The sequence below is a fragment of the Manacus candei genome, unplaced genomic scaffold (assembly GCF_025592945.1).
Source record: "Manacus candei isolate 608988 ecotype Guabito, Panama unplaced genomic scaffold, ASM2559294v1 h1tg000033l, whole genome shotgun sequence".
In the NCBI taxonomy this organism is placed as follows: domain Eukaryota; kingdom Metazoa; phylum Chordata; class Aves; order Passeriformes; family Pipridae; genus Manacus; species Manacus candei.
The window spans coordinates 10840916-10855172 of NW_026138081.1; the positions used below are offsets into that span (position 1 = coordinate 10840916).

Sequence of the window (14257 nt, forward strand, 5' to 3'; positions counted from 1 at the left end):
GCTACTACTTTTCTTTGAATTTAAAATTCAGTTCAGATTTCATTTGAATTACAGAGCCACATCTCTGGGTTAAGCTAGAGAAGTCTGGGCTCTGTCTTGCTGTCAGACATTCACAATTGAAAAAGAAGGTTCTAATCCAGTTTCTTCTTCCTGATGCCAAGGAACTGTCATCCAGGAGCAGTGTGATCCAATCATAATTTTTGACTGCCGGTCTGGGTTCCTTGAAGAGCATCAACAAATAAGTTTCTTCTCTTTCAAGGGAAAGCTTACGTGATAACTGACTGTCCAGAGAGTTTTGCAACTATACTTTGTTGTGATCAGTTATTTTTTTAATCAAAAAACTCACTTAACACTAAGCTGGTTATCTGCCATGTAGAACAAAGGTGCACTTATCAAACATTATGTGTCAGAATTGCCCAGAAAGGACTAATAGGAATTTCTCTGCCCTTCAAAAATATGGGTTCAGTGCACGTCTTATCCCACCCTTCATTTGGAAGATTTTCTGCCTACAAATAATGGTACATGACTCTCAGTTCTGTAAGTGTTTTGTAAGAAGATGGAAAACCATAGCCCAAGAGCTAGAAGAAGATGAAGGCAGGTAGGTGATAAAGGGTGTGATTTCACGGTCTGTGGACTTTGCCAGAAACCTACATTTTGGAATCTCTGTCCCTGGATTTACCACGCTGTGCTCTGTTCTGGTACTAATTGCAGTAGCACAGAAGGGAGAATAATTGGAAGGAGGATCATACATGGGAACTTTCTAAGGTGATGGTTTTTCTGAGGCCCCTGTCTTCTAAAACTATAGCTTCAGGCGCTGATGTAGAGGGTAGGGTGACATAATAGGATTGCAGATTTAGGAAATGTGAATATTTGGGTCTTTCCAGGAAAGAGCTATTACAATTGAAGGATTTTTTCATGTTATCTAGAGCAGTGATTGTATTTGAAAATTATTTTTCACTCTTCATGTGGAAGATTTAATTTAGCTGGTATGTGTAAGAAAATTCTTTTGACAGCAGCCCTTTCAATTTGTCTGCCTTGAAGGCACTAATGTGCAGCTGCATGGATGGTAATCCCATCTGTCCAGTGCAAACTGCAGAAGAGGATCATGCTGAAATGTGGTTAAAGCAAGCTTTAGCTGTGACTGCTGCATGTTTCCACCAGGCATAGTGCTCTGAGGAGATAAGCAGTGTGCTGTTCTGGGCAACGTTGTGGGAGAAGTGCTGGGAAGGGTGTTTGAGTGTGGATGAGAGATCAAGATGTGCCAAGGCGGGGGGGAATCTCCTACAGTTGATCAATTGCTCCTGGGAAACAATTTAAAGTACTTCTAACAAACAAAACTAAGAATTTCAAAACTGGGCAATAAATTTTTAATTTTGACGTATCAGTAGATCATTTTATCTGGGGCCAGAATTGACAAGACAATGGCCTAACAACTGGCTTTAGCATCTGAGTGATAGTGCTGGAGCTGGGGGAACAAGTCCCATACAACAAGCGTGATCAGAAGGGATTTTGTGCCCCTGGAAATGCTGCATTTAACTAATGGAGTGGATTTAGCTTGCTTCTCATTGCATAAAATAGATTGACATTTTTCAGCTTTTCAGGCCTTATTTTCCCTTAACCGCTAATGAGGGGCTGAGGAGAAATCATCATCCAAACGTCAACAACTGCTGTTGGGGGAGGTGTTTGTATTTCGCCTACGTTTGAAAAACTGCTGGCTGCCGTGGCCTCTCAGTGTGAGCGGGGCTGATCTCTGCCCTCCGGGCAGGCCGGGTGGACGGACAGGGGGAGGCCGCGGAAAGGGTCGAGGGCTCCGCTCACCCCTTCCCGCGGTCATCCATCCCCTGGTAGCTGCCGGGGGCGGGACAGGGACTCCGCCAAGGGAGGGGGCCTCGGTCTGCGGAGCAGGAGCCCGATGCTGTGGCGGGGGTCGGCGTCCGGGACTCCCTCGAGCCCGGGCCGGAGGGCCCCGGGGGGGGATACGCCGGTATAGCAGGGAGCTCGGCACGGTGCCGGGGCCGGGGGGCGCTGGCCTGGTGTCCCTTCCGGGGGCGGTGCCGCGGGCGGCGGCCCCAGTAGGGCTGCAGGGAAGCGCCCGCCCCTGCCACCCCCGGCGCGGTAAGATGGCGGCCGCGGCTCAGGCGCTGAGCGGCACCGGGCTGCTCCTGGCCGCCGCCGCCCTCGCCCTCCTGGCCGTGGCTATCGGCACCGACTCCTGGTACGAGACGGACGCGCGGCGGCACCGCGAGCGCTGCCGCGGCTTCGGCCACAAGCGCAGCGACCCGCCCGGCTCCATGTCGGCGCCCAGCTCGCACCTGCCGCTCCGCGCCCGGCCCCCGCGGGCGCTCCTGCCCGGGCGGCCCCCGGCCCCCGCCCCAGCCGCCGCCGCTTCCGCCGCGCTGGACTCGCACTGCGGCCGCCGCTTCAACTCCACCGTCTCGGGGCTCTGGAGGCGCTGCCACCGCGCGGGCTACGAGCCGGACAGCGAGGAGCTCATCCGGAAAGGTGCGGGGGCGGGGGGCGGTGGCGGCCCCGCCGCTGTCCGTGGTGCTGAGCGCGTCCCCGCTGGGGCGCCGGGTCTGCGGCCGCGGCTGCGGCGGCTGCGGCGAGGACGGGCCGGCGGGAGAGCGCGGACGGAGCCCCGACCAGCCCCGTGGCTCCGGGTGTCCCTGGCGTGCGGGAAGCGGTGAGCGTGGCCCTGACCCTATCCCGGTTTTGTGCGCCTCCCTCCGCTTAAAATGCTGCAGTGCTGGGTGGAACCATGTCCTCGGAGAGCCCCTTCGGGGGCCCAGTGCAGGGCCTGACTCTCGAGTGTGGTCTCGGTGGGCGTCCTCCTAATCCTGGCACTTCTTATTGAGTGCTGAGAAATGTGCAGTATTGTTCATAGTGCTGTGATTTTTACAGCAAGGTGAAAGGGACCTGTTGTTCCTCTTCTAGCAGCAGGGAGTTCTCATTGCCGCAATAGATTGCCAGGCTTTCGTGGTGATGGATGTCACTCAGGGTCCCCAGGGTGACAGAAGAGAAAGCTGTGGATCTTCTACTATTGTGGCACATGCTACAAAGCCAAGCAGGCCACGAAGCATGAATAAAATTCCTGCACTTGATGGTACAAATAATGTAGCGGGCTGACCCATGAAGCCAATGGGTTACGTATGGTTAATGATAGATAACAGGATTTACTGTTCCTGCAGGTACATATTAGCACAGGAAGAAGAGGAACTGGGAGAAGTGCTTCCATTGAGGCACAAAATGGAAATGCTATCTTAAGAAAACGAGTGCAGTTTTCGGCTTGGCTTCCAACTGTGACGCCAGTCCTGCACAGCAGAGGCTGGATAGACTGGCACTGTGAATCTTAGCTCGTCTTTGTCCCTTCTTTCCAATGCACAGCAGTGACTCTTACTTCTAGAAAGTCTAGTGCTGTGTGCTTAGCTTCTTTCTCCATTTAATCTCCTAGGATTCTTTTTATGTGTTTTCATTTTTTTATTTCCACGTTGAGCTCCTTTCACTAAAAGGCAGCTCTTTAATTTCTTCCTACTAATTGTGACTATCATGTAAAATATTTATCTATTGTTTTGCTTCACATCAAGCAAAATGCTTTCAGCTCCCATTGAGATTAGCTAAGATGGGGGGAAGAAATGGGAGGAATACTAGTTTGGTCCTCAGTACTTCTGTTTCAGAGATATTTTTCCAGCACCTCAACAGTCAGAGAGGCTTGAGTCTGCTTTCTACATGCACGAGGGCATTACAGGATGGTGAATTATCTTCCTCAGGGTCTGATGTGTAAAACTGTAAGGACTCTAAATCCAAAAGGTTTTCTTTCTACTTTATTTCTTTTTTTTTTCAGCTGTTCTAAAAACAGACCTTGCCTTTCCCTACAAGCCTTGCTTCCCTCATATTCTTTGCCTATTAGGTCTGCAGTTGCTACTATAAAGATTTATGTGTCATCTTATAGGGGGAAATTATTAATAATAGTTTTTGTAGAACAAGATCTTTAAATAGATATGACTCTCTTATCCCTTCCCCTGACCTCCTTTACTAGCAGCCTTTCCTTGTTCCTGCTGTGTCTGTCTTTTTCTCTGACAACTGTGATTAAGCAGCCTTTTCCAACTGATGGTCAGGTGTGGCTGCGTCTGAGCTGTTCTCTCAAGCATGATACTAGATCTAGGCCTTCCAAAAAGAAAAAAACAGGTGTTTTTTCCCTGATGTGAGCTGAAGATCACTACTGTGCACCTCTGAAAGTCCTACTTCCTCCTTGATTTGCATTAAGTTTTCAGCTAGCTCTTTGGTGATGTGTGATACCTTCTTATATTCCTAGTATTTCTTAATTTATAGATTTTTATAGGCTTTTAGTGACAGAGGAGTAAATTTTTTTTCTCACAATCCTGTGGTAATTTTGGTTTGGGTTTATACTCTCCATTTTCTTACTCTCTCTGGAATAAGATTTCTTTCTGTGTCTATCTTGAATTCTGAATAAATTACTAAGTCCATAAATACTCTTATCCATTTAGATAATTGGATGGATTTTTAGTCCTGTATTTATTTGCTGCTATTAATACAAAATGGTTCTGTGGAAACTTTCATACTTGAACATTGTAGCTAATGATGCATATGCATGCATCCATTTATATATCTAAAATAAATATTAAAAAAAAGTAAAATATATTTACTTCATATGTTTAAAATGAAAAGGCAGAAGTCAAAAAATGTAGCTCAAAACTGAGAGGTGGGATATGTTTAAACGTAAGATGGGAATGATGTGTGGGATTTTTCTTAAAATGCAGAATCACCATTTTGGAACTGTGAAAAAATATCTTTTTTCATTTTAAAAATACAATTAAGAAGGCAAAAGAAGAAATAATGTACAAACCACATGGGAGAAATGGAGATTAGCAGCCAGTAAGAGATAGCAGCCAGAGAACTGAACCACTTGATGGGGAAATTACAGGGACCTATGTGTGTAAGGAGGGACTCTATGAGTGTAAGAACTTGAGTAATACATCATCTTCTAGCCTATGCTACGTGGATCACACATTGGATAACTGGTGCTACAAAACCTTCTGCGTGGAGTATTTTTAAGTAGTGAGGTCTTACAGGGATTTATTATATCCTGTTTAGAGGTTTTCTCTACCTATTGGAATAAAAAAGTGTTGCTTACAAAATGGTGACAGTAGAAAATGATTAGTTAGGAGAGATCCATTCTAACAGGCTGCTTTGGATAACTTGGTGGGTTCATTTGAAAAACGTGCATTTTAACATCACTAAATTAAAGGAAGTAAAAAGAAAAGGTTCGTCACTGTTGATAAACTGGGGATTTTATTGCTTTTCAAGCTTGCTCTGAAAAGTCCCTGGGATGGGACTGGTACGTCTCACATAGGCTGGGCAGAAAAGATTACCATTATGTAGCTGAGAAAGTGAGGAGAACCACTGGATGCTTAAGCAGAGGAACACAACAGTTTATGGCAATAATGAGGCCCTTGAGAGAAAACTGCTCAGTCCTGGTGTCTGTACTGTTCCTATTCTTTCCAACTGATGATAAATTGGAAGAATTAGAGGACTGACTGTGAGGTCTGTAGATGATCTACTATAGTGGCATGTTTAATAAACTCAGTCTGTTTGGTCATGGTCCTTGGTAAGTATGATCTGTCAGTAAGTGTGATCTGTAAAAATTACCATGGTATCTTAAAGGAAAGTTGATTTATTTGATCTGGTGGCCCTTGGGTGCCGATGTGGACAGGGTGAACCCATAGCTGTGATGCTCCTCACAGTCTTGGGCAGAAATGGTCGGAATACGCCAGGGAGCTTCAGTGGCCACTTGGTCCTGGGCATAAGGGAGGGGAGGGCCAGACCTCATGTGGTAATGAATTGTTAACTGCCCATGGCTGCTCATGGTCAGGAGAGGGTCTCTCCCAGCTGTGTGAGAGTCAAACTGCTCTAAGATAGGACTGGGCCACATAGCAGAACTGAAAATGAGAACCCCCCCATTTCCTCCTTGTAACTGGAACATAGGCATTAAAGAGAAGAAAACTCATGTTTCAAAGTTGGAGAGAGAAAAAAACTAAATTGAGAGAAAGTCAGGATGCACTGAGCCCAGGGTTACAAACTGAATGTATCACAGCAGGCCTGCGTCTGTGTTTCCAGGTTTCTGGCGGTTTAGGAACAAGGGACCTGTGCTCTGCCTGGGTATCTAGCTATTTTAGCCAGCATCTTCTGATATATCCCAACCTTCATATTCAGTCAGGAGAAAGGACTCGTTCAGGGACACTCACATGTACTATTTTGGGTTGTGTGAGTTCCAAGGGTTGTGGGAGGGGAACCTGTCTGCATTTGTAATCTTGAAGGGTAAAAAAACCACATTGAGGACAAGGTGTTAGAAACAATGTTGGCTGTGAGAAGGCACAGGCATGTAGTTTGGCCATTAAAGTGTCAGTGTGACACTGCTGGATGGAGTTCATTGCAGTTCATATTTATCTTTTAATCAAGAAAATTACCCAAGTAAAATGCACATTGTGTGATTTTCACACTGTTCTTTTAAGACCCCTTAGAAATGCTGGGATCAGGCTGTCTGTCTAATCTTTTTCTTGTACATGTGCTTTATGGTAAGCTAATGACATGAGCACCTGCCCCCTTCTGTCCTGCATTCTTAATTTACTTGTGTGCCAAAAAATACAACACTTACTTACTTGTTGATCACCATGTGACTCTGTTCTGTTCAAGCCCTTGCCTGAAGGCAAAGGTTTTAATTTTGGCAGGCTTTCTTATGGTGCTTGTCTCACTGTATTATTAAAAAAAAGGGAAATCACTTTGCTAGCAGGTTTCTGAAATGGAGGGCAGGATGCTGTCCCTATTCTATAGACTGCAATTTGAGGTATGTAAGGGATCAGGTCAAAGGACTTATTGGAGTACCTTTGAAATACCTTTGACTTCACAATAATTTTGAGACTGCAGACCTGATTTTGATTTTTACTTTTTTTTTTTTTTTCTTGAGTACTTAGAGAACAAGGTGTTATTTGAGTTTAAATACAGCCCTGTGGAGTACCTGGCCATAACTGAATGCATGGCGTCTCTGCAAATGAGGCCTAGAGATTGTCTCAGAAAATGGGAAACATGAACTAGTGACTGCAGATGCAAAATCTGGCTACTGAAGATTGCCTGGGTGCATGTTATGGTTTTCTGTGAGAAAGTGGGTAGGTATTCAACCGAGAGATCCCCCTCACTTGCTTCCCAGATCCCCTAACTCTTGCCTGCCTATTTCAGCTTTTTTAGCAGACCTACTTAGAGAGGCCTCTCTTGTTTTGCTTATGGTGACTCACACTAGAGTGGGTCCAGCCTCTGCTCAAAGGGAAATGGGAATCTTGTTAGAAAAATGGCTTGTGCTGGTGTAGTCCAAAGGCCATCACCAAGCCCGTGGATTAGAGATCAGTGCTGAGCAAAAACCCTAAAATTTGTGAACTCCTGAGCTCTTTGTTTTGCAAACTTGCTGTTTTAGTATAACTGTATGTGCTACCTACATAAAATTAGCACTTTGAATTACAGGGAAGAAAGAATTAGGAGTATAATTTTTAAACCAAAGGCAGAATGAATTGATATTCAAAAACTTCAAAGTAACCAAGTTTGTATAGGAAGGTGAAGAGATTTTAGTTTAAGTTTACATGTTAAACTCTTGGAATTATACGGAGCAAGTATTTTTCTCAGTGATGTTTTAGCTGAGGAGTCCGTAGCTTTGATCATGAGGGATGTACATCTCTAGTCTTTGCTTTTTCTTTAATGAGGTATAAAAATAGTAATCCTTGCTCTTATGAAAAAAGACTGCTTCATGTATGCTACTTTTATAATCAGAATATGTAAGTGCATAGATCATATTTTATTGAGTCCAGTACATTGTAATCTGAAATCTGGTGTCATTAGTTTGTTCTGAATACATATTTCTCTACAACACATGTAAATCATGTCAATATTGAAGTTGAATTCAGTCAGCAGTTACAGATGAAATTAACTAGATACTGTGATGTGCTGCTTATGGCCTAAATTCTTAATATCTATAGCCTTTGCAAATGAACTGGCATAGTCTGTCACTGGGCTGTCTTGCTGATCATTTGCTCAGGTGGCTCTAGACACTTGTCCTAAGTGCAAAGAGGGAGCTCTGCTCCACAGCATAGTGGAGAATGGCTTAAGGTGAAGGGCAGAACCCCATGTATCGTGTCTCACTGCCAGCGCTCTGTGGTGTTGGGAAAGTGTCAGGGAGTGACGGCAGGGGAAGGGTGTGGTGGGAAGCACATCTGAGGGTGGGGGCGTGCTTGAAATGGGGGGAAATCCAGATCACCTTTCCCATCCTGGCCTGATGGCTGGATTGGCTGGGTGTCTTGCGTGCAACTCCTAATCTTGTGAAACGGGGGTTTCCTCTTTGCAAGCCCTTGCAGAAACCAGGTCAGTACAGTCCCAGTAAACATCGTTAGAGAACAAAATCATGTTTCTCATTGCTGCGGGAGCTGCACAAAGCCCATTGCTTCTCCTGGGTTTTCTGGTGTCTTTTACAAAGCTGATCACTGAGTTTGCAGCTCTATGCTAGTGATTGTTCACCAACTTAATTAGCTCACTGACCAACTCATTGTTTTTGATTCGTTCTTCTGCCCCAACATTTAAATAGCGGTAATGACCCTGTGATTCTGTGATTCTGTTTAAGGGGAACTTTTTGTACTATTTAGCTCTTTTACCTTTCCAGTTGTTCAATTCTATCCCACCATCCATGTTTATTCTCTCCCATTTTCTGGACTGGAAGTCCCTTTCAAGAAGAGCATGCTTGTATGTTCACATTTACATGTGGGGTACACTTTTCTTTAAGCTATAGTGGAAACAAGCCTACCTGGGTACTACTGTTCATTGAAAATAAAGAGTCAATGACTATTGGACTGAATTCAAATGATTCTCCCATGCAGTTCACTTCCCAGCATTCATTCAAAATTTTCAAAGTGATTCAACTCTGTCTTAGAGACAAAACAAGTCTTCTTGGTACTTAGACACATTCTTGTGTCCTGAGACATCCTATAGCTGTTCCTCTAGGAAGCTTCTGGAGATGTTTTTGGTCACTGTCCTTAATGTTTACTTTAGCTATTGCTTCTTGGAGCTTGCCAGGATCAGCACCTAGTTTCTTCTTTGCTGGTGTTTCTTTGTAGCAAGGTTCCCTCCCCTCCTAATCCCAAAGCCTTTGAAGTAAACTTTTGAAGCTCTTTTTTGGTTACATTTGCTCTGTTACTGAACTAAAGCTTCCCCTGTGTAAGTTCTGCTGGGCCAGCCAACTCAACAGCAAGTGCAAGGTACAGAGCTTTCATGCTGTTTCACACTGATGTTTCTTTTACAGGAGTTATCCAGCGCTGCACTGCTGTGAAGTACCACTACACCTCCAGCTCTCTGCCTCGCAACTTGCCTGTCAACATCACAAACACAATCCGGCAGGATGAGTGGCATGCACTCCGTAAGTAACCCAAAGTAGTGTACAAGACTGGATTACTTCATGCCTTAAAGTGATGCCAAGTGAGGGCTCTGAGTCACCTGGCTGTCACTGGGCTCTAAGCATAAATACACATTTATTAGTGAGGAAGTGCAAGCAGCCGGCAGTGTAATTGGAAGGGGACGTGAGGTTTGGAGGGTCTTAAAGCTGTGAATTCAGGAATACAGGTGTGTGTGAAGTGTGCTGCAAGGTGGATCTGGGGACAGACAGGTCCTAGCTGGCTTACAGCAAAGGTGCTGCATCACTGTATAGACCTTGTTGCATTTTTCTGTGTGCACCTGGTGACCTGGTGCAACCCCCTGGTGACCAACTATTTTAGGGAACATGTCCATTTGTCCTTTCAACCTCTTGTTACTAGCACCTGGCCCACAAGCTGCCTTATGCCCAAGTCCTTCCCACACAGATAACTGACCTGTAGCCCGTGACTGAGAATGATTTAATCAATTTTTTCTGCTCCTGCTTTTCTGGTTTTTTTTTCTTTTTCTATTGCCTCACATAATTCAGCCTAGCCCCTGTCATGTGAGAGTCTGTGCCAAGGAAATCTTATTTCAGCTAGAAACTGAACTAGGAGGAGACAAGAACAGCAATTTTACTATGGATGACTAAGTGCTCTTCATATCACTGGTACCCAAGCTTTTTTTTAGAGCTTGTTACTGGAGTTGTTCCCATAATACTGTACTGATCTTCTGTCTGCTTTAGTCCTCCCACTATTCCTCTTTTCAGTTCACGTTGCCTTCCATGCACTAGTCCTTTAGTTCTCTTCAGTGTCCCCTCTCACTTCTTTTGTTTCTATTTTCAGCAGACACTCCTCCAACAAACTATCCCAAAGAAAGACACCACACCAAAAAAAGAAAAAAAAGCCCCTGCAGTATTAGCATAGTGCTGAGTTCATAATACACCCCTTCTATCCCATCTTGGGCAAACTATCTCAAAGAAGCTACAGGAGGAGGAATCCATGGGTGAAGTATAAACTTTAGAACCAGTAAATCTACATCTGTCTGGACTCTCCCCTGGCTGTCCTGTCTAGGTGCCACCATCTTCATGTCTTCTTTCTTGCTTTTCTCCTTTCTCTTTCTTCAGATCTGCGGAGGATGACAGCTGGCTTCATTGGCATGGCAGTCTCCATCATCCTGTTTGGGTGGATCATTGGTGTGCTGGGCTGCTGCAAACAGCAGGAGCTTATGCAGTACGTGGCTGGGCTGCTCTTCCTAATGGGAGGTGAGGGCCTTTTGCTTCTGCTCCTCAAGTTACCACATTCAGTATTACTGGCTTGTAAAAGTCAAATTAGCCCACAGCAACCACACGAAGCAGCAAAATTATTTAGTGCAGCAAACTGTCAGCACAGTGCAGTTACTACTTCCAGCAGTGGGCAGGATCTGTGATTGCATGGGTATTTGCATGTTTCCGAGTAGACCCCAATGTATGTGTATGAGCCTTCAGCTCTAGAGAGCTGGTGTGTAGCCCCAGAGACCATGTGCACAATGAGCACTGTCCTCTTTCATACTCCAAATGTGCAGCCTGTGGCTCCTGTCAGACAGCTCAGCTCAGTTTTCCCTAGGGAATCATAACAAACAAACAAACAAACAAACAATTTGATTTGGAGCACCTTTCTGATACTCAAAGATGAAGTGTAATGATGAAGTCCAAACCCAGCCAAGCCTGGGAGAACATTGGTCCAGTGATAAGGACATGAACTTAGTGCTTGCCAGGTGTGTTAAATCTGTTTGTCCTGGCTGGGAGCCTCTGTGTGGCCAGAGGTTTTTCTGAAAACCTTTCTTCGATTGTTCAGCTTAAAAATTGTCAGTATTTTATCTTCATTTGAAAGGGACATAGTAGCAACAACAAGTGTACCAAAAGGGTGAGGTACTGAGATGCTCTAAGGGTGGGGTGCAAGCAGTAAATATGCAATTTTCAAGTATGAAAAATTGCAGATTACCTAAAAGCCAGACCTGCTACCCTAGAGGCCCAGTGTCAGCATCTATAATGGCTACAAGCAAGGAACTTCTTGGTTAACAGCATCTCTACCACCTGAAAAAGTAGGTGTGACACTGGTTTGGTGCCTCTTTTGGGGTGGGATGTGTGGGGAAATCTTCCTTTGCCGTAGATAAGCCTTCTCAAGGAGTGTTTTTGAAGACTGCACAAAACCCACCCTGCTGACATAGTGTGATGCTAGAAAGGCTGGAAGTTAGGCTTGTGCTGTCCTTGGTAATCTTTATGTGCTGCTTAACTGCAGTTTCCTTGGGAACATTTTAGTTTCTTTATTGCACAGCAATGAACGAGTAAAGTATTGTAAGTGGAAGAGGTAGACTGGATCCCCTTCAAGTGCTTTTGCACTTAGTGCAATGGGCATGCTGTCAGCAGTAAGAGCTGTCATTAGTATTTAGACACAAATGTACAGCTGGAGAGAATAAAATGATCACCTTGAGACTAGTGTACTAGTGCATATTAGACATACTAGAGTGCCTTGCATCATGTTTCTTATGATTTTTTTCTTCCTCTATATAGGTGTTTAGTGAATGTGTAGCAGATGACAAAATCCTGGGCACTCTCTATGGGCCTAGGGTACAGCTGGCAGAAGTATGGGTGTTCCTGGTAGAAACCAAGCAGTGCTGCACTTGCAGCCCTGGGATTCAGTATTAACCTTCTATAGGAGAATCTGCTCGGGTACTGTCTGGAACCTGATGACATTAGTTGGTGAACTATACATGACTGAGTTCAAAATTGCAACAGAAGGAGCTAAGACAATATTGGTTATTTGTGAATCAAGGTATCCTGCAGTCCTACATATTTCCCCTTTTTTTTTTTTTCTCTGCCTTATAATAAGAATGACTGGTAGGACTGAAGAAAAAACCCAAGGGTAATTCTTGATTTTGAAAATTCATGACTGAAAATACCTAGGGTTAAAAACCCAGTGCATAATTAACCTGTCTGAGGGCAGTGTAGAACCCTCTTGCTTTTCTCCTGCAGGTACATGCTGTATCATCTCACTCTGCACATGCGTAGCTGGGATCAATTTTGAGTTATCTCGCTATCCTCGCTACGTTTATGGGCTGCCAGAGGACATCAGTCATGGCTATGGCTGGTCCATGTTCTGTGCCTGGGGAGGGCTGGGCCTCACCCTGCTGGCTGGGTTCCTCTGCACATTGGCCCCATCACTCAACACTTCCCGAGCATCCGTACAAAAACCCAGACAAGAAAACGGGGCCGTGTGACCCTGGAGGAAGTGAGAAGAGACTCTGGAAAGTGCAGCCTGGGCAGAGCTGTGGGTCAACACCAGGAAGAGGTGGCATGTCGGCACGTGGAGAGCAGTGCCATAGCTGTTGAAACACCAGCCTCTGGGATGCTGCTACAGCCTCCAGTCGCAGACATGGACATTGCAAGTAACTCCAGGTTTGAATTATGGGCAACTTGATCATTGATGGTTTAAGAGGGACAGTTCTTTCAATTTGTTTTTTTTCTGTTTACAAGGGATTAAGTCCAAGGCTGTGTCTTTTTTTGTGCTGTTTTTTGAACTGTACCTCCATGGTCCTGTTATTGTCCAGTTGTAAGGGATGTTTACGCACCAACTCTATTGCTGCAGGTCTGTGTAATTCAGACCCAAATTAGGGCAAGGAGCTAAGTGAAGTTGGCTTGAACACTTTTGCAACAGACGTGTCTAGTGTTGGCTCAGGCCATCCTTTCCCAAAAGAACCTTGATCTAAGCCGAGGTTTAGGCCAAAGAATTAGCCCATTCTTAGTATTAATTAATTTAAATCAGAAACCTGTGCTATTCTTTGCTGTGGTATCATCTATTTACTCACTACTAAAGCTGTTTTGAAAAGGAGCCAGCTGTAACTGAGCGGCAAGACTCCAAGAAAACTCTTACTAGCTTTAGGAAAGAAGGGGAAAGTTTTTCTCAGCTTCTTACACAGGTAAGGTTACTTATTTGGCTAACTAACATACCCTTTTTTTAATGGGGAGATGTGTGCAACATGCAGCTTATAACTGTTCCACTAGAGGCCAGGGTATGTTTCTCAAAATATGTCACAGTTTGAGCTGCCAGGATCAACCTTCACCCTCTAACTATCTTGTGGGTGCACTCCTGTTCTGTGAAAGGAGATGAGTAATTCTCCCCAAGCTCAAGTAACAGTACTGCTAAAATAGCAGATGTACAGCCCCTAATACTAACATCCAAAGGAACCGCAATGTACTTTCCTCAGGAACGTGTGGCTTCTGCTCACTTCTCCACTCACCCTTTCCAATGTCAAATGCCTCCTGAGCAGTGTGTCAAGAACATGCATGTTCTGCTGGAACAAGATCCCCCCTCCAAAATGACACTAAGGACCTTGGTACCAGCAGAAGTACTAGGGCTAACTCAGGAACATCAGCCAAAGTACTTTGGGGTGCATTTTTCTTTCATTCATTGATTTTTTTTTTCCCCCCTCACATCCCTGCCCCTCTCCTAAGTGTCCAAAAACTGCACAGGTAAAGATGAGATGGCCAGCATTTGGAGATGTTTACATTGTATTTAAAATACAATACAGTGGCATGTAAGATACTTAATGCTAAAGTCAGTGTATTTATGAGAAGTGTAATTTTTAAATGGAAGTTGTAATTCTCAACTGGCATTAAAAGTACTGAAAGACTTGCTCAGTGGATGGACCCTTGAATTCTTTATGACTAATCACCAGACTGATTCATCAGAGAGCTCACATACATACCAGCAATGGTGTTAAAGCTTCCAGAGTTAAGTTCAAACATCATTCATATGTGAAT

The 14257-nt window shown here is 44.7% G+C and overlaps 1 protein-coding gene across 1 annotated transcript; it reads left to right on the forward strand.

Annotated features, from left to right (window-relative positions):
• Positions 1-61: 61 nt before the first annotated feature.
• LOC127473006 (transmembrane protein 178B-like) lies at positions 62-14139 on the forward strand. Its single transcript, XM_051792080.1, has 4 exons — positions 62-2502; positions 9353-9466; positions 10583-10720; positions 12470-14139. The coding sequence occupies exons 1-4, from the start codon at positions 2121-2123 to the stop codon at positions 12712-12714; spliced, it is 879 nt and encodes a 292-aa protein (XP_051648040.1). The 5' UTR covers positions 62-2120; the 3' UTR covers positions 12715-14139.
• Positions 14140-14257: the final 118 nt, after the last annotated feature.

What these genes read in the sequence shown, in the direction of transcription:
- LOC127473006 (XM_051792080.1), top strand. Translation starts at nt 2,121, where the DNA reads ATGGCGGCCGCGGCTCAGGCGCTGAGCGGCACCGGGCTGCTCCTGGCC. An exon ending in CGAGGAGCTCATCCGGAAAG is followed by an intron (nt 2,503 to 9,352) that starts GTGCGGGGGCGG and finishes TTTCTTTTACAG; the next exon opens with GAGTTATCCAGCGCTGCACT. An exon ending in GGATGAGTGGCATGCACTCC is followed by an intron (nt 9,467 to 10,582) that starts GTAAGTAACCCA and finishes CTCTTTCTTCAG; the next exon opens with ATCTGCGGAGGATGACAGCT.